The 25,250-nt window shown below is 48.0% G+C and overlaps 1 protein-coding gene across 1 annotated transcript in view; it reads left to right on the top strand.

Annotated features, from left to right (window-relative positions):
• Window positions 1-25,250, top strand: part of LOC137571172 (fucolectin-like) — an 86,763-nt gene that overhangs the window by 46,911 nt on the left and 14,602 nt on the right. Inside the window, exon 4 of the mRNA XM_068279975.1 lies at window positions 4,123-4,408. Coding sequence (XP_068136076.1) covers window positions 4,123-4,408 — 286 coding nt within the window. The remainder of the gene's footprint in view (window positions 1-4,122; window positions 4,409-25,250) is intronic.

Raw genomic sequence — 25,250 nt, 5'->3', positions numbered from 1 at the left:
AGGATAGCAAGAGACCCCACTCACCCCGGCAACCGCTACTTCAATATTCTCCCCTTAGGCCGCACCGCTACAGATCCTTATCCACCAGGACCACTAGACACAGAAACACCTTTTTCCCCCAAGCCATTGATCTCCTCAACTTTCCCTCCCAATCACACTCACTTGCTCCAGCGTTCACACTAGTGTTGGGCGAACACCTGGATGTTCGGGTTCGGGCCGAACAGGCCGAACATGAGCCAGATGTTCGGCATGTTCGGCCCGAACGCCGAACTCAATGGAAGTCAATGGGACCCCCGAACATGCCCATTTTGGGGGCCCTATGGGGTCGCAGGCATAAGGGGGGAGCATGCCCCGATCGCGGGGGGGGGGGTCGGAAATTCCCCCCACCCCCTCCGCTAGCGCTCCCCCCTCTGCCCGCTTCCCCATAAAAAAAGTTTAAGGTAAGTTAAATAGTACTTGGTGGCTGGCCTGGCACTGGCAGTGGAGTGAGGAGGAGGAGGAGGAGTCAGAGTAGCAGAGTGACGCGTTGAGGCCGGGCAGCGGGCGGTTCAGCGGTAGTACCCTTGTGGTACTTCCGCCCTTTCTCTGACCTCACGTCCTCTGCATACGAGGGTACGCGTCATCACGTAGAGGATGTGAGGTCAGAGAAAGGGCGGAAGTACCACAAGGGTACTACCGCTGAACCGCCCGCTGCCCGGCCTCAACGCGTCACTCTGCTACTCGGACTCCTCCTCCTCCTCACTCCAGTGCCAGGCCAGCCACCAAGTACTATTTAACTTGCCTTAAACTTATTTTATGGGGAAGCGGGCAGAGGGGGGAGCGCTAGCGGAGGGGGTGGGGGGAATTTCCGACCCCCCCCCCCCCCCCGCGATCGGGGCATGCTCCCCTCTTATGCCTGCGACCCCATAGGGGGGCCGTATTGCGGCATGTTCGGGCGAACAGGGCCCTGTTCGGCCGAACAGGGGCCCTGTTCGGCCCTGTTCGGCGGCCATTCAGTAGTTCGGGGCGAACCCGAACTTAAAAGGCCGAACACCATCAGGTGTTCGGCCGAACTCGAACATCACCTGAACAGGGTGATGTTCTGCAGAACCCGAACAGTGGCGAACACTGTTCGCCCAACACTAGTTCACACCTGGGTAGTCGCCCGCTGACATTACATCTCCTTAAATGGTCTTGAGTACTCTATTGTCCTTCAGTACTACTATTGCATATCTGTTCGTCTACATTACTGTATATCTTGTCTTGTGTACTACTTGAGCTTGTCTGTGCCAAAAATAATTCCTGGTACAAACCCCTGTACTTGGCTGTTAAACTTGATTCTGATTCTGATAAAGACCTCGTACGGCCACGGGGATGCAGCAAATCATCTTTGCTCTTAAAGAGAACCCGAGGTGTGTTTAAAGAATTTTATCTGCATACAGAGGCTGGATCTGCCTATACAGCCCAGCCTCTGTTGCTATCCCAAACCCCCCTAAGGTCCCCCTGCACTCTGCAATCCCTCATAAATCACAGCCGTGCTGTGAGGCTGTGTTTACATCTGTAGTGTCAGTCTCGGCTGCTCCCCCGCCTCCTGCATAGCTCCGGTCCCTGCCCCCATCCCTTCCCTCCAATCAGTAGGGAGAGAAGGGATGCAGGCGGGCACCAGAGTTCTGCAGGAGGCGTGGAGAGCAGCAGACTGACACTATAGAGATAAACACAGCCAGCTCTGACAAACTGTTTGTCAGCAGCGTGGCTGTGATTTATGAGGGATTGCAGAGTGCAGGGGGACCTTAGGGGGGTTTGGGATAGCAACAGAGGCTGGGCTGTATAGGCAGATCCAGCCTCTGTATGCAGATAAAATTCTTCAAACCCACCTCGGGTTCTAATAAAAAGGAGGTAATTTTTAAGGCTTCAGACTCTCTTTAAAGAGGGTTCGGAGGAGGGACTCCACATCATTTTTTTCTGAATTCGTTTTTATCAGTGCAATCAATAAGCACATTTGCCAGGGATCCTTATACAGCAGTATTGTGGGTGTACAACAATCCCTGGCTAAAGCATTGCCACTTCCACTGAGTTTCCAGGTGGTCAGTATGCACCAACAATTGCCTGCACATTTGCAGTAATATGTAAAGGTGAAAATTTAAGGGCACCTGAGATGAATGAAAAAAAAGTTTTATACATACCTGGGGCTTCCTCCGGGCCGCTTCAGGCTGATCGCTCCCTCCTGGTCATCCTCCGCCGCCTGGATCCTCCACTATGGGTTCCTGTAATCTCCCAATTTGTCGCCAGTCAGCGCAGGTGCAGTCTGTCCGCGCACGTTGTGCTCCCGGCGATGGGAGCACAAAAGGGCGCATGCGCATGGCCGGGCTGCTCATGGCAGTAAGCCTCGACTTGGGAAATTACCGGCACCCATAGTGAAGGATCCAGGAGCCGGAGGAGAATGTCAAGTGACCAATCAGCCTGAAAGGGGCTGGAGGAAGCCCCAGGTTTGTTTAAAAAACTTTTTTTCATTCATCTCTGGTTTACTTCAGCACAAACGGTTGGATTTGTAATCTTTACCACCCAAGGCCACTGTCAGCAGCCGACCCCCCCCCCCCTTTAGAATAGATAGCCAGATGACCCTTCCCTCCAGTATAGGTAGCCAGATAACTCTCCCCCCTATAGTTTAGATAGCCTGATGACCCCCCTTCCCTCCAGTAAAGGTATCCTGATGACTCCTCCCCCTTACCTCTAGTATAAGAGGCCAGATGACCTTCCCCCCTCTAGTTTAGATAGCCTGATGACCCCGCTTCCATGCAGTAAAGGTATCCTGATGACTCCTCCCCCTTACCTCTAGTATAAGAAGCCAGATGACTAGGGATGCTTACCGCATTCCGCGGAATTTCATTTTCCACGATTCCGGTCGGAAATTGGCGATTCCGTTCCGTCACATCAGAACGGAATTGCTATAGCATTCTGACGGAATTCCGGAATTGCTATGCGTAATTCTGTCGAAATGTGGATTTTTTTAAGCCAATCACAAGGCAGACCCTAGACAGAAGCTTAAAGTGAAAACAACAAGATTTCTGCATGAAAATCGGAATTTCAGCACCAATTAGAGTCTTAACAAAAACCAAACAATCCTAGCAACCAGCTCCCTAGCTACCTCAGCTATCCCACCCATTTTGATAGGTCCCATGGCTTACTCTACAACTCCTGTGGCTCCCCCAAAAAATTATAATGACCGCCGTGGAACCACCTCTAGGTCCCATAGCCTACGCGACAACTCCTGCTGCTCCAAACCAAACTTATATGACCGCCGTGGAACCACCTCTAGGTCCCATGGCTTATGCGACAACTCTTGCGGCTCCAAACCAAACTTATATGACCGCCGTGGAACCACCTCTAGGTCCCATGGCTTATGCGACAACTCCTGCTGCAAAAAAAAAAAAAAAAGACCGGTGGAACAGCCACTAGGTCCCATGGTCTACGATTTATCAAAAACGAGGTTTCAATTGAGATTACTGAAATTTTACTGTTGGAAAATTCCGATGGAATGTAACGGTTACCGAATTTCGCTCTGACAGAATTTCAGATTTTCGCGGAATCGGAAATTGCACTTTCCGATCATCCCTACAGATGACTTCCCCCCTCTAGTTTAGATAGCCTGATGACCCCCCCCCCCTTTCCTCCAGTATAGGTAGTCTGATGACCCCCCTTTCCTCCAGTATAGGTAGTCTGATGAACCTCCCTCCTTTAGTTTAGATAGGCTGATGACCCCCCCTCCCTCTGGTATAGGTATCCTAATGACTCCTTCCCCTTCCCTCTAGTATAAGAAGCCAGATGACCTCCTCCCCTTGATGACTTCCCTCCCTCCAGTATAGGTAGCCAGGTGACCCTTCCCTTACCCCTAGTATAGCCTGCTGCCCACCTGCCCTTGATCCTGTGATGCCCTAGGCCATGGCCTACCTGGCCTTAGCTTAAATCCAGCCCTGAACACAAATGTACTCCATTATTGTGAAAATTTGTGGTGAGCGAGAAAGGCCCAATTCACTGCAAGATCGATTACAAAATCCTCGCTCCTCCCTACTTATCTGTAACCTCTGGTAAGCTCGCTTTTGCACTGTGGGGATATTTATATATATTTTTTTCTTATAAATGCAGGTCCAAATCTTGCCCTTCGTGGTCGAGCAACTCAGTCTTCAGTCTATACTGGGATCAGCACGGCCATAAACGCCATTGATGGGAACCCAGACTCAAATTTCAACCACGGCTCCTGCGCCATCACCAATTACGAGCTGTCCCCCTGGTGGAGGGTGGATTTACTGGCGCCCCATAAAATTTCCCAAATCATCATCACCAACAGAGGCGACTGCTGCGGGTCACGACTGAACGGTGCCAGCATCCTCATCGGCAACTCTCTGCAAAACAACGGCAACAACAATCCCAGGTGAATTTTCTTCTATTGCAAGGGAATCTGAGGTTAGTGTCCTAGCAGTAGCAAGGGGATATTTAACTGCTCCCCCCTCAAGGGGTTCACCCCCTAACGAACCAGAGCAATTTTATCTGCCAGCGCTCCTTCCTTTCATTTGTCAATAACTTTATTACTACTTATCACATCAAAATTAACTATACCTTGTTTTTAAATTAGGCTTTTTGTGGGCAATACATGTTTTAAGTAATTAATTTATTTATTTTTATGCAGTGAATAGGAAAAAAATCAAGGAAAAAAAATGAAAAAAAATACACTATTTTTTCCAATTCCTTCCCCTATAGTTTTAAAATAAGCAATGCTACTATAAGTAAAACCCACACATTTTATTTGCCGTTAGTCCCAGCGACCACAACATTTAAATCATGTTCCTAGTACAATGTATGGCAACAATATATTATTTGGAAATATAGGTCGAATTTTTCTGTTTTCGGTTTTTCGTGTTCGGTAAATAAATAAAAACCCTCACATACTAAAATAAAAGTAATATACCCTTGAGACATACATATTAAAGAAAACCTTAGTCCATAAGGGAGCTATTTAGGTTTTTTTATTTAAACTGGAAGGGATTCATTTTATTAATTTTTAATTATATATGTACTGTGTGTAGTAGCAGTAAGTAAAAGAAATAATTTTAAATCAGGATGATACCATTTATTGGCTAACTTAAAAGAATAAACATACGCAAGCTTTCGGCTTTGCAGCCTTCGTCGGGCTTACAATCCTGTATGCTTGCAAGCTGATGGTACAGACAGCTATCTATATACATGCAACATCAAAAGGGGATACATTTATTTTTTTAAAGCAAAAATATATGTCATTAAGATGCCTTAAAGGACTACTGTAGGGGGGTCGGGGGAAAATGAGCTGAACCCAACCGGTGCCTCCAATGGTCCCCCGCAGACATCCCGTGCCTGTGCAGCCACTCACGATGCTCCGGCCCCACCTCCGGTTCACCTCTGGAAGCCCCGACCCCAACGTCAGAAAAACACTGCTCCTGCACGGCCATGTCCTCGCTCCCGCTGACGTCACCAGGAGCGTATTGCACAGGCACAGACCATACTGGCCCTGCGCAATACACTCCTGGTGACTTCAGCGGGAGGGAGGGCGTGGCTGCAAACACACGCACACAACGATGACGGCATTATGGAGGCTCCAGCACGCTGTTTTAATGCGGCGGCTTGCCATTAAGTGGCTAAACAAGGGAATTACTAGGCCTCTTTCCTGCACTGCCCGGAAGCTTGTTAGTGCTCGGTACCGGTGCTAGACAGGTGGCCCCCCATTGAGCCAGATCGGAGTGTAGCCACAGCCGTGCTCAGACTCACCATGTCGCAGTCCTCTGCCGCCAGGTCTTTTTGAAAAAAATTTCGAGTAGAAGTCAAATTTGGTTTCAAAGAGACCTCGATTTTAAAAATGCATAGGAAAAATGTTTTTCAACTCAGAAAAATTACAGTTTAAAAAAAATGTTTCCTTTGCATTTTTAACAAAAGGTTTTTTTGAAAAATTATTTTTTGACTTATAACCACTATTTTACCCACTATTCTCCTTAAGGAGACTCCGTAACAAAAATTGCATCCTGTTTTTTATCATCCTACAAGTTCTAAAAGCTATTCTAATGTGTTCTGGCTTACTGCAGCACGTTCTACTATTACCATCTCTGTAATAAATCAACTTATCTCTCTCTTGTCAGACTTGTCAGCCTGTGTCTGGCAGGCTGCAAAGTTCTTCAGTGTTGTGGTTCTGTGATGCATCTCCCCCTTCCAGGCCCCTCTCTGCACACTGCCTGTGTATTATTTAGGATTAGAGCAGCTTCTCTCTTATCTTTTACAAGCTGGATAAATCCTCCTCTGAGCTGGCTGGGCTTTCACATACTGAGGAATTACATACAGGCACAGCTGTCTGCACTCTGCAGGAAGAAACAGCCTGACACTTCAGTGGAAGATAGCTGCAGGGGGAAAGAAACACACAAATGATCTCTTGAGATTCAAAAGGAAGGCTGTATACAGCCTGCTGATGTATGGATGTATTTTCTATGTGTGGACATGCTGTACATCAACCTACTTCCTGTTTTGGTGGCCATTTTGTTTGTTTATAAACAAACTTTTTAAAACTGTTTTTAACCACTTTTAATGTGGCGAGGAGCGGCGAAATTGTGACAGAGGGTAATAGGAGATATCCCCTAACACACTGGTATGTTTACTTTTGTGCGATTTTAACAATACAGATTCTCTTTAAAGAGAATCTGTATTGTTAAAATCGCACAAAAGTAAACATACCAGTGTGTTAGGGGACATCTCCTATTACCCTCTGTCACAATTTCGCCGCTCCTCGCCGCATTAAAAGTGGTTAAAAACTGTTTTAAAAAGTTTGTTTATAAACAAACAAAATGGCCACCAAAACAGGAAGTAGGTTGATGTACAGTATGTCCACACATAGAAAATACATTCATACACAAGCAGGCTGTATACACCCTTCCTTTTGAATCTCAAGAGGTCATTTGTGTGTTTCTTTCCCCCTGCAGCTATCTTCCACTGAAGTGTCAGGCTGTTTCTTCCTGCAGAGTGCGGACAGCTCTGCCTGTATGTAATTCCTCAGTATGTGAAAGCCCAGCCAGCTCAGAGGAGGATTTATCCAGCTTGTAAAAGATAAGAGAGAAGAGAGAAGCTGCCCTGATCTAAATAATACACAGGCAGTGTGCAGAGAGGGGCCTGGAGGGGGGAGATGCATCACAGAACCACAACACTGAAGAACTTGGCAGCCTTCCAGACACAGGCTGACAAGTCTGACAAGAGAGAGATAAGTTGATTTATTACAGAGATGGTGATAGTAGAACGTGCTGCAGTAAGCCAGAACACATTAGAATAGCTTTTGGAACTTGTAGGATGATAAAAAACAGGATGCAATTTTTGTTACGGAGTCTCTTTAAGGTGACACTCAAGGGGGAAAAAACCTTAAGATATAATTAATTGTATGTGTAGTACAGGTAAGAAATAGATCATTAGTAGCAAAGAAAAGAGTCCAATATTTTTATTTTCATAGCTATATAGCTTTTTTTTTTTATAAAATTGCATCATTCTCTAATATTTGCAGTTAAGAACTATACTCTGCATGCGGAAGTTTCAGCATGTAGTGTTGGTGGTATAATGGTGTGGCTAGCAGCCTAAAGAGCGGTAGGCCTGGGTTCTATTCCTGGCCAATGTGAGTTGGCTTTTGACACCCTACATATCCCTAAGCAAGCTCATTTTTCTCTTGGATATATCACAATGGTACATGCTAGGCTGGCTTCAGCATGTAGTGTTGGTGGTGGTATAGTGGTGAGGAGAGCTGCCTACCAAGCACTAGACCTGGGTTCGATTCCTGGCCAATGTATGTGAGTTGGCTTTTGACATCCTACAAATCCCTAAGCAAGCTCATTTTTCTCTTGGATATATCACAATGGTACATGCTAGGCTGGCTTCAGCATGTAGCATTGTAGTGTGTTGTGTTGGTGGTATAATGGTTAGGATAGCAGCCTACAGAGCGGTAGGCCTGGGTTCAATTCCTGACCAATGTGAGTTGGCTTTTGACATCCTACAAATCCTTAAACAAGCTCATTTTTTCTCTTGGATATATCATAATGGTACATGCTAGGCTGGCTTTAGCATGTAGTGTTGGTGGTGGTATAGTAGTGAGGAGAGCTGCCTACCAACGGCTGGAGAACCTTGCCTTTTATAAGGAGGGGGGGGCTCCAGGAGTGAGTGTAGTCTGATTGGTGACAATGTGCCTGCTGACTGTGATGTAGAGGGTCAAAGTTTACCTTAATGGAGCATTATGGGGCGAATCGAACTTCCGTAAAAGTTCGCCTTCGCTGGCAAACGCGAACCACCCAAAGTTCGCCTGGAACCATTCACTGGCGAACCGTTCGGCCCATCTCTAATTATCGGTCTGCTTTCTGACTGGACCTCAAGGTTTTATGGTAGCTCAAGGGGTGGGGCAATATTGCCTTTTACCCTGCCTTCCTACTGGTTGTTATTGGAAGGGGAGTGGCTATTTTTCTAATGATCACAACTGCAAGCCAACTACAAATCTCGAATATGTGCACAACAATCTAGAAACAATTAAAAACACATAGCTTCATGGGTAACTGGGCAGACAGCATAGAGGGCGATCATTTTTTTTTCTCCCCACGCGTTTGGCGGTTGTCCCACTTCCTCTGACCTCTGGAGAAGCAGTACAGAACAGAGATGATCTGATGATAAGTACTGTTTTTGAATTTTTTTTTTCTTAGGGAAAGATGTACGTTTTGTCGCTTATGTTCTTTTACTGCTCTTCTTCAGCTGTGCAGAAATAACGGACATAGGGGACGGCACCACTCAGACCTTCCAGTGTAACGGCATCGTTGGCCGATACGTGAACATCATCCTGCCAGGCAAATGGAATAATCTCCAGCTCTGTGAGGTCCAGGTGTACGGAGTGCCTGCTTCCACTAACAATGACTTATCTAAGAGTAGTTCCAGTGAAGAATCCTGAGTGCTGATGATAGTCTCATTTTGGGTGGATGCTGGGATGCTGAATCACCTGATAACTCTCTGGGAACCTCCAGAGTCGCCCATCTGTCCTGGCCATGATGATGAAGTCTTAAAAGTCTCACAAACCTGAAGATAAACATATGAGTACTCATGGGAAATAGAACATTAGTAATATAGAACTGAGTCTTAGGTTTTTATTTTCAGTTTAGCATAAAAAAAACCTAAGGAGGGTTAAGGCTCTGGGTCCGATAGAGCCTTCCCATTCCTCCTGGTTCCCTGGTTCCAGCGCTGGATCCCCTGTGCTTGCTCATGAGCAGTACGGAGCGGCCTGTCTTTAGGAGCACTCAAGCTCCCGAAGACTTCTGAAGCCTGCGGCAGAGTGCAGCCTCCGACTCATCAACAGAGGAGTCAGCACTGGAACGAGGGGATCAGGAGAGGAGCAGGAAGGCTCTATAGAACCCAGAGGCGTCCCTCTCCTTAGGTAAGTATCTGTTTTTTTTTTTTACAAATTCACTTCAGACTCCCTTTAAGACTGAGCTCTAAACAGCAGCCATAACAGTCTCAGGTAAAAATTGGATTTGTTCAGCTGCAAAACAGGCTTGATGACCCTTTGAAATTTTTACACCAAATCTTTATCAGCAGTGTTTCCACAGCCAGATAAAAGTGTTTTGGCTTATGCTATTAATTCTCACACAATAGCTGATCGGCTACTAACCGCATCGGGCACTCAACTCACCGCTTGGGCACCTAGTTACTGATAATGAACACAGGCATCTATTAGACAGCTGCCAATCCCCGCACCTAAATGACCTGATCCATAGCTTCCAGATTTGGTTCTCTTGGGGATATTTAATTGTGTCTTCTGCACTCTTTATATATTTATTGGCTTCCCCTTGTGGACAATGAGACATCTCTTCCCAACATGTAGGTTCAGATATGAAGGTGTGTTTGCTCTGTATGATAGCTGGTCAGGCAGTAGGACCTTCTTCTGTCATTCTGAGAGCCATGGCTCGGTATCATTGTTCGCTGGTGTCCGTTCATCCATGGTAAATATTTCAAGGCTAACCTCAACAATTTGTTCTGGAGATGTACAATTTAGTACTTCAGTACTCTTCTCCTCTGTACTTAGTTCAAGTGAAGTAATCATGTAGTCTCTGACATCTTCAGTAAAGGGTACGCTGTAACTGATTAGTGCCTTGTCAGTCTTTGTATCCAGACTTTTAAACCCTTTGGTATTCCCAGCATATCTTAGGAGGATATCTCCTGCTGCTTGACTTTGGAGCTTACTGTGTTTCTCGTGTTCTGCAATTTTGGCCTGAAATTGGTCGCACCGTCGATCAGGCGTGCTCTTGGCGGCACCGATTTTAATCTGATCTGATTATAATAATTGAATTAGATGGTCAATCGACCACCAAGTCACCTGATGTATGGCCACCTTAAATAGACTCAGAGCTGAGTCATACTGGAGTTTTTTTACTTAACCGGGGCTTTCTCCAGCCCCATAAGCATGGATGTGTCCCTCGCCGTCCTCCTTACCGCTTTCGTTAAGCCGCAATCTGCTCCGGTAAGCAGCTCAGTGACGTCAGTGGGGGGCCTTCTGCACATGACCTTCTGAGCAAGCGCGGAAGGCCCTGGCTGACATCACTCAGTAAAACTGAGTCCGACTGTGCCGTGTACCGGGGGTTGACTGCGGCTGAATGGAGGACTGAGGGAGGACACATCCATGCTTAAGGGACTGGAGGAAGCCCCGGGTAACTAAAAAATGGCAGGATGATCTCTGAGTAGCTTTAACACTTTAATGTAAGTAGGTCACAAGCCTAGGAATCATAAACTGAGCATTTGATAATAACAACCATAATCAGGTTACCTTCAGAGTCAGTCATCAGCAGTTCTAGGCATACAATACATGCTGATAAAAGTTATGAAAAATTTAATCTTTTTCCAGACTCCACCGCTTGCACCTTTCCAGTCCCTTTTCTATTGGTTGGCTTCACTAACCAGTGGTCAGGCAGTCAGCAGATGATTGGGTGATTCAGCCAGCATTATCCACACAAAACTGAATAGATAAACCCCTTAATACCTTGTAAAAAAAATTCTTGAAAATGTTTGTAATAAAGAATAACATTGCAAAGAAATTTGTCTGCATATCAACTTATTTAATTAAAAGCACAGCAATAGCCATGACAGCTGTAATCACTGCTATGGGGCCCAATGGCAGGGGGAGCCCATTTTGACCCTAAATTGTCTTGTTTTTGCGGGGCGCACAGAACTATCTAATATGGCTAACTGGAGGCACACATAACTACCTAATACTGCTAGCTGGAGGCACACATGGCTACCTAATACTGCTAGCTGGAGGCACACATGGCTACCTAATACTGCTAACTGAGGGCATATGTGGCTACCTATTACTGCTAACTGGGGGCCCTCATGACTACCTAATACTGCTAACTGGGGGCACACATGACTACCTAATACTGCTAATTGGGGGCACACATGACTGACTACCTAATACTGCTAACTGGGGGCACACAGTTAGCAGTTACCTAAGACTGCTAACTGGGAGTACACATGGCTACCTAATACTGCTAACTGGGGCACACGTGGCTACCTAATACTTCTTACTGAGGGCACACATGTGTAAGTAATACTGATAACTGGGGGCACACGTGGCTATCCAATATTGCTAACTGGGGGCACACATGGCTACCTACTGTACATAATACTGCTAACTGGGGGCATCAATTTGTGTAATTCTTTAATCTGCGGGCATGTGGCTTATTAATGCTTGTATCTTGGAGCACATGGCTACTTAGATTTTGTATATAGGTTTAAGAATGGTAAAAATAGACAAGCAGAACAATAGGCATTTTTGTACGCAACATATGACAGTGTTGCATAGAAATACAATTATCATCATGTTTAACTAGTAGCCCACTGAGGGTTTTTTCAACTTAAAGTGAACCTGGAATGAGTGAAGATAGCTCCCACGCCACAGTCCAAAGCCTCCTGGATCCTCCGGTAGCAGCCCTATTCTCCACTGTCAGTCGGGCGTACTGCGCATGCGTTGCCCAGCTGCGTGCAGTGCTACTGCGCAGGCACAGAAGCTCCCAGCCACGGGATTGAGACGGGAACACTACGCCAGCGCCCACTGGCCTGATTGACCAGGGAGACCAGAGGGGCTGCAACCGAAAAATCTAGGAGGTTTTGGACTGCAGGGTGGGAGTGATCTGCGCGGAGGGGGCTGGAGGAAGCCCCAGTGATGCGTAAAAGTTTTGTTTACCCGTCTCATATACACTTTAAAGGGACACTTAAGCCAGTAATAAAAATTCAGTTTTACTTTCCTGGGGCTTCTACCAGCCCCCTCCAGACTTCCCGTGCATTATGGGTGGTACATCATGCTAAAAATTATTTTATTCTAATGGGAATAATAAGAAAAAATTTAAAAAAATCATTCTTTCTCAGTTTTGGGCCATTATAGTTTTAAAATAAAATATTCTACTGTGGATAAAACCCACACATATTATTTGCCAATTTCTCCTGTTTATTGCAACATTTAAAATATTTCCCTAGTACAATGTATGTCACCAATATTTTATTTGGAAATAAATGTGCATTTTTTTCTAAGTTTTGCGTCCTTCACTAATTAAAAGCCCATATTTTCAAAAATAACAGTAATATACCCTCTTGACATACAAATCAAAAAAGTTCAACCCGTAAGGTAACTATTTATGTTTTTTTTTTTGTCTTTTTTTATGCAAAATTATTTTTTGAGTAGCTATGGGAGAGTGTGTGTGTGTGTGTGTGTGGGGGGGGGGGGGGGGAGGTAAGCGGTTAATTTTAAATGTAAGTGTAGGTCTTTTTATTTAAAAAAAATATATGCAGGTGTAATTTTACTATTTGGACACAAGATGCCCTCGCGCATTACTTCCCTGTGCGTACTATTAGTATGCTAACAGGAAGTAATGAGTGGACATGTTAGTTTCATTATCACATTGACTGCAGGCATCTCATCGATGCTGGCAATCATTGACACCGGGACTTAAAGTAATTAATGGGAGCTGTATTCCTATTCATTCATCTCCCCTCTAATGATCAGCAGCGAGAAATCACACGGGAGCAAGCGGGAGTGTGCGGCGGCAATGGACAAAGCCAGATGAAGTTTCCCAGGGTGTAGATATACTGCATGGGATGCAGTAAGTAGTTAAAGGAGTTGTCAGGCAATTTTAAATAAAATAAACGCTACTTACTGGGGGCTTCCTCCAGCCCCAAGCTCCCACGACCTCCCTCGCCGCAACTCTGCAAGCAGCCGTTTGCCGGAGCTCCGACCCGGTCCCCGGCGATGACGTCAGAGTGACCTGGAGGTCAGCGACCTGGAGGCCGCTCTGTGCTGCCCCTGCGCGATCGGCGCTGTCAATCACCGCCACGTGGGCCGGAGCGGACTGCGCAGGCGCAGTAGTTCTGGCGGTGATTGACAGCGCCGATCGCGCAGGCGCAGTACAGAGCGACCTCCAGGTCGCTGACCTCCAGGTCGCTCTGACGTCATCGCCGGGGACCGGGTCGGAGCTACGGCAAACGGCTGCTTGCAGAGATGCGGCGAGGGAGGTCCTGGGAGCTTGGGGCTGGAGGAAGCCCCCGGTAAGTAGCGTTTATTTTATTTAAAATTGCCTGACAACTCCTTTAAGGTTCAAAATACCCCAAACTGTGTAGAACAGTGTAGCTCCAAAAGTGTCCTGGTATAACATTACTGTAATGTGACAAATCAAATGCATAGAAAAATAAATAATATCTTGAGGTGCAAGTATACTACTCCCTCTGTATAAATCACCTGTGAGGACAATCTGGAGTAGGGGATACAGTTTTGGTTCCCCCACTATAGAAAGGACATTGACCTTCTAGAATGAATACAAAGACGGGTAACTAAATTAATCAGATGGATGGAAGATCTCACTTATAAATAAAGGTTGTACAAACTGGGAAAAAAGGCGACTGAGTGGCGATCTAATTAACATGTATAAATACATCAGAGGGCAATACAAAAGCATGACAGATGAGCTTTTTGTTCCTAGGGTTGTCCAGTGAACAAGAGGACATGATCTGCGTGTGGAGGAAAAAAGATGTTGCCATCTATTTAGAAAGGGGTCCTTTATAGTGAGCGTGGTTAAAATCTGGACTATTTTACCTCAGGAAGTAGTTATGGCAAACTCTATATCTACATTTAAAGAGATTTGGATGTTTTCCTTGCATTGAAGGGTATCCACAGCTATAATTCCAGGGAAAGTTGATCCAGGTATTTACATCTGTAGTCGGGAGGGAATTTTCCCCTTTTAAGGCTTATTGGCCCAGGCCTTGAAGGTTTTTCGCCTTCCTCTGGATCCATTGGGCTATGTGTGTGTTCAGGATGTTTTTTTTTTTTTTCCATTTTCTTGATGGACGGATGTCTTTTTTTACCAAAACCAACTAACCATAGTTGATACAAAGCAAATCAGACTAATATAGCTTCTAAATATTGGCTAGGCTACAATTATATGAATTATGGCTGTGGGGAGGGGGCTATCTGAAGGCAGTGCTATGCCTTTACCCATGGAGTCCATATTTTTGAGAAATGCTGCATTCTATCCATATACTCTAGTAATCATTTTTTTCAGAGGTCGTGCTGGTATTACCAGCAGAAATAATTTGTGAAAAAGAGAGGAAACTGGTACCCCCCAATGATTGCTATATGAATCTTATCTTAGCTGCATTAGCAGTGTGTTGCATAAGCTTGTGTTGAGCTTTTTTGGTGTTGACAGATTTATGACCTAAGAACACCCTGGGGTACCTCAACACAATAGCACACTGGCTGGCTGTAAGCCTGTGACAAACAAGCTGCTCCCCCTCAGGCAGTCCATTTCTCCTCAGGAAGGTACACACAGTACAAAAATGCTGCCCCTGAAACCTCTGCGCCTGATGCAAATGTTTCACCTTGCTTCATGAGAGAACCAGCCCAGTGTACCCCAACATGTTTTTTTTTAGAGAACTGGAGATATTAGTTCCACAAGCTTATTCAAAATGTAGGACACTTTAGGGTGGGGGTGTCAAACTCAGATACACAGTGGGCTGAAGTTGAAAACAGGGACCAGGTTGCGGGCAAGAAGGTTCACGCTGCTAAAGAAAAAAAAAATGCACTCACCTGGGGCTTCTTCCAGCTCCTGGCGATCGGTGCCCTCGCCCTCCCGGCGTCCAGCGGTGAAGAAGCCGACCTCGCCAGGTCGGCTTCCGTGCGCTCCACAGCGGGGGGTCACGTGATGTAGAGACTTCATCGGGTCTCTACTGTGGAACGCACATGGCGCCGACCCGGAGGCCGACCTGGTGAGGTCGGCTTCTTCACCGCTGGACGCCCGGAGGGAGAGGAGCTGCGCCGAGGGCACCGATCGACTGCCAGGAGCTGGAAGAAGCTCCATGTGAGTGCAGTTTTTTTTTTTTTTAGCAGCGCGGATCTTCCCTTTAACCACTTCACCACTAAAGGTTTTTTCCCCTTTTGGACCAGAGCAATTTTCACATTTCAGCGCTTCTCACATTTATTAGCCAATAACTTTATCACTACTTATTACACCAAAATGATCTATATCTTGGGATGGAGGGGGGTGGGGGGGGGGATGCCACCAATTAGGCTTTTTTTGGGTGGTAGTTTTTGCTAAGAATTATTTTATTTTATATGGATGTTAGAGGAAATAAAAAGAAAAAAAATGAAATCGTTATTTCTCAGTTTTCAGCCATAGCTTTAAAATATTAAGTGCTACTGTCATTAAAACCCACATATTTTATTTGATCATTTGTCTCGGTTATTACAACAATATAAATTATCCTGTACATTAAGACAGACCGGGCACTGTCACTTTAATTGCTTTATTGCCTCTTGAAGCCATGTGGACATTCATTGCCGTACATATATTTCATCCATTCTACCATACAATAACATCATCTCAAACCTTGAGTTGTGATGGTGCTGGGGTGCTGGGGATGCGGGTGACCAGGGGAGGACTGGGACCTTTTGGCCTGGGGGCAAAACACAAACTAGAGGCCCATTTCCTTGGCAACAGAGGAGTGACGGAGGCCGCGTCACATGGCCAATTTCCCTGAGATTTAAGCAGTGTCACAAGGCAGATTTCCAAGAGATTTCATGTGAAAATCTCTCGGGAATCAGTCTGGTGGTGTATGAGCAGGCAACAGATCTCTCTTTGATCAGAGTTAGATCTGTTTCTTGGTCAATCTTCACCTACAACGTGTGATGTATGGGCACCTTCAATCCCCTCTCACTGCTGTGATTTCTCTTCAGCCGTATCTCCTCTCTACCTCTCTTAGGGCTGGTGCACACCAAAACCCGCTAGCAGATCCGCAAAATGCTAGCAGATTTTTAAACGCTTTTTTTTATTTTTATGAGGCGTTTTGCTAGCGTTTTGCGGATTGCTGCTGCGGTTTTCAGTATAGTAGATTTCATATATTGTTACAGTAAAGCTGTTACTGAACAGCTTCTGTAACAAAAACGCCTGCAAAACCGCTCTGAACAGGCGTTTTTCAGAGCGGTTTGCGTTTTTCCTATACTTAACATTGAGGCAGAAACGCATCCGCAATCCAAAAAATGCCTCACCCCGGCATTTTTCGTTTCTGCAAAACGCCTCCCACTCTGGTGTGCACCACCCCATTGAGATACATTGACCAAGCAGATCCGCAGCCGCAAGCGGATCTGAAAACGCCCAAAAAGCCGCTCGGTGTCCACCAGCCCTTACAGTGGCATTACGTAATGATAGATGCCGCTGGAGGAGTTATAGAGGTGAACACTGTTACTCAGCTGAAGAGAGAGCCCAGTGTTGAGAGGTGAATAGCTTCGCTAACAGGCTCTTCTCGAGAGAGACTCTTTCATGACCAGGGGCATGTCACAGGAGCCCTCAGTGGCTGACCGCACTTAGCCTTCTAAACGGTGCCAGCGCACAGAACGTGCGAACTCTGGTCGCAGTCAATGCGCAGGAACCGTTAAGAATTAGCCGCAGACAACTCAGAAGGGAGCCTGTGAGACACGGGTGATTACAACGTCACCCACTGGTTCAGAGTAAACTGCCACCACCGCGGTTACTATGGGACCGTGGGGCCCACTAACTGACTGACTAATCCTGCGAATAAAACGGTTAAACACACGATATCCTGTCTAGCCAACAACAAACAAACAGTAGCGTATCTTCAGAGACCCGGGATCATTTCTGTGTGTGCTGATAAGCAGGGTAGCGGAAAGTGAATGACTTGGAGAAAGTCGTTTATTCACGCAATATAAATAATTAATATATACAGACAATTATGAAAATCAACAATTATGAAAACAGCAATAGCCAGTATGAAAAATAAAAGAAGGGAGAAAATTACTTAGTTCCTGGAAAGATGTCCTTATTGTGGGAAGAATCATAAAGTCCTTGGTTTCAAAGTCCTTGGTTTCAAAGTCCAGAGTTCAGACCAGGTGGATACCAGCATATCCTTAAGCTGGCATCTGATGACTGCAAGATGGTTCAGTGTGGAGGACAAAAGCCCGCCTGCTGGCTCTGTGCTTTTGATGAAGCTGGTTTGGGGGTGTGGCAATGCCGGCCCCCTCTGAACTACCAGCAAATGACAGTTCATTCCCTCTCAGAGATTTTAGAGCTAAACTTATGAATTGCTGTAACTCCTGAACCATACACGTTACATTTAGGGGGGTAACAGCTTCATACTTGGAGGAAAATACAGATTAATATGATACCTGACATGGCTAGTGCATCAGATCAGGGTCCTGAGTAGATTCATACCTGGGTGGTAGGGGCCCCGGGCCCCTCTCGACTGGTATCAAGAGATCCAGCATGACCCTACGGATCCAATGATACCGCTCTCATAACCACCCTATTTATTGTATTCTGTAAATGGGCAAAAGATTATATTGTACATTCATTTCTTCCTGCTAAGGCTGGAGTCAGCCTGACTGGAGTCCAGCTGTGTCTGCTTCTTGTCTATGAAGGCCCTGTTGGCTCCTTCAATTAACATCTGAATGTGAAATCTGCTTAGACAACTCTGAGTTTACACCTCTGGCTTGATCAGCAGTCACAGGGCCAGTCTTCCTGCCAGCTGCTTGTCACCTTATACCTGATGGATGGGCCATCAGCACAGCTTGAAGCCAGGGACTCTCTGGGCCCAGGCTCATTAGCATATCAAAAGGGCCAACCAGCATTTGGAATGGTGCTCTCTTTGCTAAGAAAAGGACTGCAGACCTCCTACACAATAAATCCAGATTGTACCGATTTGAAGCGCAATCGACGCAGGAATCGAGTGCGATCGTTCTTTTCTTCACGGGCGGTTCCAGGACGCGCCTGCGTCCCCGCAATCGTCCGTGACAGCCCCCCCTGGGGAGAAGGCAGATAGACATGCATCAGCAAGATGTGTGTCGTTGCCGCTAACCTGCGATATCTGATCTAGTTCCCCGTTGCAACGGGATAGCCCGTCGGCGTTCTGGTGTCGGCTGCCTGCCTTGTGTTGAATCGTGAAGTCATACTGCTGTAATGACAGGCTCCAACGTAAGAGCTTGCCATTGGTCCCAGCAGTGCGGTTCAGCCAACTCAGGGGATTATGGTCGGTAATGATCGTGAAGGAGCGGCCGTACAGATACGATTGTAGTTTCTGTAGGGCCCACACGATCGCTAGGCACTCCTTTTCAGTTGTGGAGTAGGCTACCTCTCGGGGCAGGAGCTTCCGGCTCAGGTAGAGGATAGGGTGTTCATCTCCTTTTCCATCCACCTGGCTGAGGACTGCGCCGAGACCGTAGTCAGAGGCATCGGTTTGCACAACAAACCGACGACTAAAGTCCGGGGCCTGAAGCACAGGGGCACTCGCGAGTGCCTGCTTCAACGCTTGGAAGGCGTTCTCGCAAGCGGGGGTCCAGCTAACAACCTTGGGGTGTTTCTTGCTAGTGGCATCGGTCAGGGGCTTCGCCAGGGTACTATAGGCTGGAACAAATTTCCTATAGTAGCCGGCGGTCCCCAGGAATGCCTGGACCTGCTTTTTCGTGATAGGCCGAGGCCATGCCAGGATGGCGTCAACCTTTCCCGTGTCAGGTTTCAGGGTGTTACCCCCCACCCGGTGACCTAAGTACTGCACCTCGGTCATACCAATCTGACACTTACTCGGCTTAACTGTCAGATTGGCTGCGGCCAGCCTCTCTAGTACCTGGGACAGGTGTTTGAGGTGTTCCTCCCAGGTGGGGCTGAACACCGCAATGTCATCCAAGTACGCTACAGCGAACCCTTGCAGCCCCTCCAGCAGGTCGTTTACGGCCCGCTGAAACGTGGCAGGAGCGTTCTTCATCCCAAAGGGCATCATCGTGAACTCGAAGAGGCCAAAAGGGGTGATGAAGGCCGACTTCTGCCTCGCGTCAGGTGCAAGTGGTATCTGCCAGTACCCCCGGCTCAGATCCATGATTGATAGGTACCTGGCGGACGCCAGCGTATCCAACAACTCATCGATGCGAGGCATGGGGTAGGCGTCTGTAGTGGTGATGGCGTTCAACTTCCTGTAGTCCACGCAGAACCGAGTTGTCTGGTCCTTCTTGGGGACCAGGACAACAGGGGCTGCCCAGGCACTACAGGACTTTTGAACCACCCCTAGCTCCAGCATCTCCCTCACCTCTTTCTGCATGTCCGCTTGCACCTCTGGGGAGATGCGGTAAGCGGATTGCCTGATGGGGGGATGGGTGCCCGTATCTACCCTATGCACTGCCAGACTGGTCCGCCCCGGGACACCGGAGAAGGTGTGCTGGTACGGACCCAGCACCTCCTGCAACTGCTCTTGCTGGGACGAGGAGAGTTGTGGGTTGACGCTTAGGTCGCTGTCCACATCTCGTATATCAGCCAGCAGGTCTAATAGGGGGTCTGCCTCTCCCTGCTCTAACCGGCTGCACACTGGCAGCACATACTTGGTCCTGTCATGGTGGGCCTTCAGCATGTTGACATGAAAGCTTTTCTGTTTCCTGCCTCCCATGTTCACCAGGTATGTCAGAGGGTTTAACCGTTGCACTATAGTGTAGGGTCCCTCCCAGGCCGCTTGCAGCTTGTTCTGCCTCACTGGAAGAAGGGCATACACTTTGTCACCTACCTCAAATGACCTCTCTCCAGCAGTGCGGTCATACCAGAGTTTTTGTTTGGCCTGAGCCTGGGCCATGTTTTCCGTTACCATTTCCGTGAGGGACTCCATCTTGTCCCTGAACCTGAGAACATAATCAACTACAGCGACATCTGTGGGGTCCCCCTTGCCCTCCCACGTCTCCCGCATCAATTGTAGTGGTCCTCGGACATTCCTACCATACAGGAGCTCGAACGGGGAGAACCCGGTAGATTCCTGCGGCACCTCCCGGTATGCAAACAACAGATGAGGCAGGTATCGTTCCCAGTCGCCACCTTGCGACTCAACAAACGTGGTCAGCATTTGCTTCAGCGACCCGTTGAACCTTTCACACAGTCCATTGGTCTGCGGGTGGTAGGGACTGGAGACAATGTGCGTCATCTGTATCTTTTTGCACAGGGCCTCCATGAGTCCGGACATAAACTGGGTTCCCTGATCGGAGAGCATCTCCGCAGGGAACCCGACTCGGGAGAAAATGTTAAGTAGCGCGTCGGCTACCTTGTCCGCTCTCAGGGAGGAAAGTGCCATGGCCTCAGGATAGCGGGTGGCGTAATCCACCACCGTCAGGATGTACCTCTTGCCACTGCTGCTGGGAGTGGGCAATGGTCCAATTATGTCGACTGCCACTCTGTGAAAGGGCTCACCTATGATTGGCAGTGGACACAAGGGAGCTTTGCGGGGATTCCCAGCCCTTTTTACCTTTTGGCAAATGGTACATGAGCGGCAGTAGTTCGTCACATCTATCCGCATTCGAGGCCAGTAGAAATGTCCCCGGATACGATCAAGTGTCCTGTGGATCCCCAAGTGCCCGGCCAGGGGAATGTCATGTGCGGACTTCAGCACATGCCCCCGGAAGGCACTAGGTACCACAAGCAACTTGGTACCCATCCCCATTTCACCTTCGGTGGGGTGTACAGGCTCACTGTACAACTTCCCACCTTCCCAGTATACCTTGAATGTAGCCTCGTCTGTGAGGGGCTCAGAAGCCTGTTTTCTGAGGGCCTCGAGGCTAGGGTCAGTCTGGAGCGCTTGCACAAATGCAGCACTCTCACTCTCAGCCAGCTGGCCCGTGGCGTATGAGGTTAGTGGCTGAAGGGTACCATCCCTGTGGTCAGAGGAGGGGGAGGAGGCCGGGACCTCCTCTACCTGTTCTGAGCTCAGGGTCTGAGCAGTATGGCTGCGTGTTACCGCTAGCACAGGTATCCCTTCAGAATGGCACATATTGGCATTACCTACATCATTGTCACAAGCATTAATAACAGTAACAGGAACATTTTCATCACAGACAGTTGGTACATCAAACACAGGTACCCGTGAACTAGGCACGTTCAACCCACCTCCCCCCTGTTCTTGCCCCTGGGTGCAAAGTACCTGGGTGTGGGCAGAGAGTCCGTCTCTGTCCTGGCATTCCACAGGGCTTGGTGCAGGTTCATAGTACGACACCAGCGTGCCCAAGTCGGTCCCCAGCAAAACAGGGACCGGCAGTTGGTCCAGGATCCCAACAACCTTCTCGTGGACCCCCACCCCCCAGTCGATGGACACCCGAGCTTGGGGAATGTGAGAAAGAGTGCCCCCCACTCCAGTGAGGGTGAGGTACTGGTCAGGAATGATGGCCTCTGCGGGGACAAGGTGTGCACGCACCAGAGTGACATCTGCTCCGGTGTCACGGAAACCAGTGACAAGCTGGTCATTCACAGTAACCAGCTGGTGATTGCTTGTGATGGGGGAGTTCCCTGTCCCCTTTGCAAACATCAGGTTGGATGCGGCTCCTGGTTGGGGTACGCTGGCAGGTGGTGTCTGCCGCGGGCGAGGTGCGGGGGGTCCAGGTGCTGGGGTGGTCTGCCTCCGCTCCGGACAGGTGAACTTCATGTGTCCCGTCTTGTGGCAGTAGTGACAGGTGACCTCTCCAGAGGCTGCAGCCCTGGGTGCAGAAGCTGTGCTGGCTGGCCTCTGTGGCTGACGGCTCACAGGGGCAGGAGAGTCTGCCGAGGTATTGGGCTGACCTCCTCTCCAGCTGGATGAGACAGTTCTGCGTGTATCAGCCACCCGGGTAGTTGCAAAAGTCTCAGCAAGGTCTGCAGCGACAGTTGCTGAAGTCGGCTTGCGTTCTAACACAAATTGTCGTACATCAGCAGGGCAAATGTTCAGAAATTGCTCGAGGACTATCAAGTCCTCCAGGACGCCATAAGACCCTTTGGTGAGGCCTAGAGTCCACTGGCGGAGTGTGGTGAGCAAGCTGCTGACCACATCTCGGTACGAATCAGAAGACTTTTTCTGCCAGGCCCTGAACTTTTTGCGATAGGCTTCTGGCGTCAGCTGGTACTTAGTAATGATAGCGTCTTTTATAGCAGCATAATCATTATCCTTCTCCGCAGGCAATTCTGCGAAGGCATCAAGCGCTTTGTAGCGCAGCAAAGGTGTCAGATGTCTGGCCCACTGGTCTGGGGACAGACGATACTGACGGCATGCTTTTTCAAAAGACCGCAAAAACAAGTCAATGTCTGTGTCTTTTTCAATATTAGCAAACTTAAATTTTGCACTTACGGGTGCTGCAGCTCCTTCAGCAGGGAGGCTGGGCGGTGAACTCCGGCTGGCCTGTTGAACCTTTGCCATGTTGAGCTCATGCTGTCGTTGGCGCTCCCGCTCAGCGGCTGCAGCAGCAGCGGCTTGCCGCTCCCGTTCCTCCCGCATTTGGCGCTCCTCACGCATGTACTGCAGGTACTTGTCCAGGTCAGTGTCCATCAGCTTTTGTAATGCCTGCTGCATTAGCGGATCAGTACAAACGGACAGTCCAGTACTGGCCGGTTCCAGGCGAGTACTTTCAGAAACTCTGGGATTGGGGTCCACACTGACATTCTCCTGCGTAACTGTTGATGCAGGGCCCTCAGGATGCACAACCTCTGTACGGTCAGGAGTCTCAGTCTCTGGTTCCCCTTGCCTTGAGTCAGATGGGTCAGCGTCTACCTCAGCAGACACATCCAGCTCCTGCAGTTGCTGGGTATCCCATTGAAACAATTCCGTTACCAGGTCCCCTTGTTTCTTGCGGCCAACCTCAATGCCTCTCTCTTGGCAAAGATTTTGCAGGTCCGCCAGGCACATTTTCTTGTAGTTCCCGGACATTTCCACGCCAAATAAAATAAAACTTTTGGGGAGGGGTACTGGCTACACAGTCTCTCTGTATATATAAAAAATATATTGCCTTCCAGCTACACCAACGAATTAGTTCGTTTCTCGATAGCGCTAGCGCTATCGCAGATACTTTCAGCACAACACAGATCCAACCGCTGCCTAACACTGTCACAGGAGCCCTCAGTGGCTGACCGCACTTAGCCTTCTAAACGGTGCCAGCGCACAGATCGTGCGAACTCTGGTCGCAGTCAATGCGCAGGAACCGTTAAGAATTAGCCGCAGACAACTCAGAAGGGAGCCTGTGAGACACGGGTGATTACAACGTCACCCACTGGTTCAGAGTAAACTGCCACCACCGCGGTTACTATGGGACCGTGGGGCCCACTAACTGACTGACTAATCCTGCGAATAAAACGGTTAAACACACGATATCCTGTCTAGCCAACAACAAACAAACAGTAGCGTATCTTCAGAGACCCGGGATCATTTCTGTGTGTGCTGATAAGCAGGGTAGCGGAAAGTGAATGACTTGGAGAAAGTCGTTTATTCACGCAATATAAATAATTAATATATACAGACAATTATGAAAATCAACAATTATGAAAACAGCAATAGCCAGTATGAAAAATAAAAGAAGGGAGAAAATTACTTAGTTCCTGGAAAGATGTCCTTATTGTGGGAAGAATCATAAAGTCCTTGGTTTCAAAGTCCTTGGTTTCAAAGTCCAGAGTTCAGACCAGGTGGATACCAGCATATCCTCAAGCTGGCATCTGATGACTGCAAGATGGTTCAGTGTGGAGGACAAAAGCCCGCCTGCTGGCTCTGTGCTTTTGATGAAGCTGGTTTGGGGGTGTGGCAATGCCGGCCCCCTCTGAACTACCAGCAAATGACAGTTCATTCCCTCTCAGAGATTTTAGAGCTAAACTTATGAATTGCTGTAACTCCTGAACCATACACGTTACATTTAGGGGGGTAACAGCTTCATACTTGGAGGAAAATACAGATTAATATGATACCTGACATGGCTAGTGCATCAGATCAGGGTCCTGAGTAGATTCATACCTGGGTGGTAGGGGCCCCGGGCCCCTCTCGACTGGTATCAAGAGATCCAGCATGACCCTACGGATCCAATGATACCGCTCTCATAACCACCCTATTTATTGTATTCTGTAAATGGGCAAAAGATTATATTGTACATTCATTTCTTCCTGCTAAGGCTGGAGTCAGCCTGACTGGAGTCCAGCTGTGTCTGCTTCTTGTCTATGAAGGCCCTGTTGGCTCCTTCAATTAACATCTGAATGTGAAATCTGCTTAGACAACTCTGAGTTTACACCTCTGGCTTGATCAGCAGTCACAGGGCCAGTCTTCCTGCCAGCTGCTTGTCACCTTATACCTGATGGATGGGCCATCAGCACAGCTTGAAGCCAGGGACTCTCTGGGCCCAGGCTCATTAGCATATCAAAAGGGCCAACCAGCATTTGGAATGGTGCTCTCTTTGCTAAGAAAAGGACTGCAGACCTCCTACACAATAAATCCAGATTGTACCGATTTGAAGCGCAATCGACGCAGGAATCGAGTGCGATCGTTCTTTTCTTCACGGGCGGTTCCAGGACGCGCCTGCGTCCCCGCAATCGTCCGTGACAGGGCACATGCCACTTTCCAGGAGGGAATTTGTGCTGAGCTTGCCACTAACAGCTCTATGCTGGTACCCTTTTAAGCGGAGCAGTGCTTTTCAGCGCTGCTAGCTTTGGGCGCAGCCAGCGCCGCCATAGACTGTAATGGGAATCAGTCTATAGCGGCGCTCAGTGAGGAAGGTCGGCTCCGTCAGAAGACGGAGCCGAAGTTGTTTAAAAAACACAATAATTCGGCCTCCAGCAATCGCTGGAAGCCGAATTATTTCATTCCCCCACTATCCATGTCGGCCTGGAGGGGGAATAGTAATTAAAACGCCTCGGACTTGTGCAGAAGCAGGACCAGCCATTTAACAGCTGGAT

Source organism: Hyperolius riggenbachi, chromosome 4 (genome assembly GCF_040937935.1).
Source record: "Hyperolius riggenbachi isolate aHypRig1 chromosome 4, aHypRig1.pri, whole genome shotgun sequence".
In the NCBI taxonomy this organism is placed as follows: domain Eukaryota; kingdom Metazoa; phylum Chordata; class Amphibia; order Anura; family Hyperoliidae; genus Hyperolius; species Hyperolius riggenbachi.
This window is presented reverse-complemented; position numbering and strand designations above follow the sequence as displayed.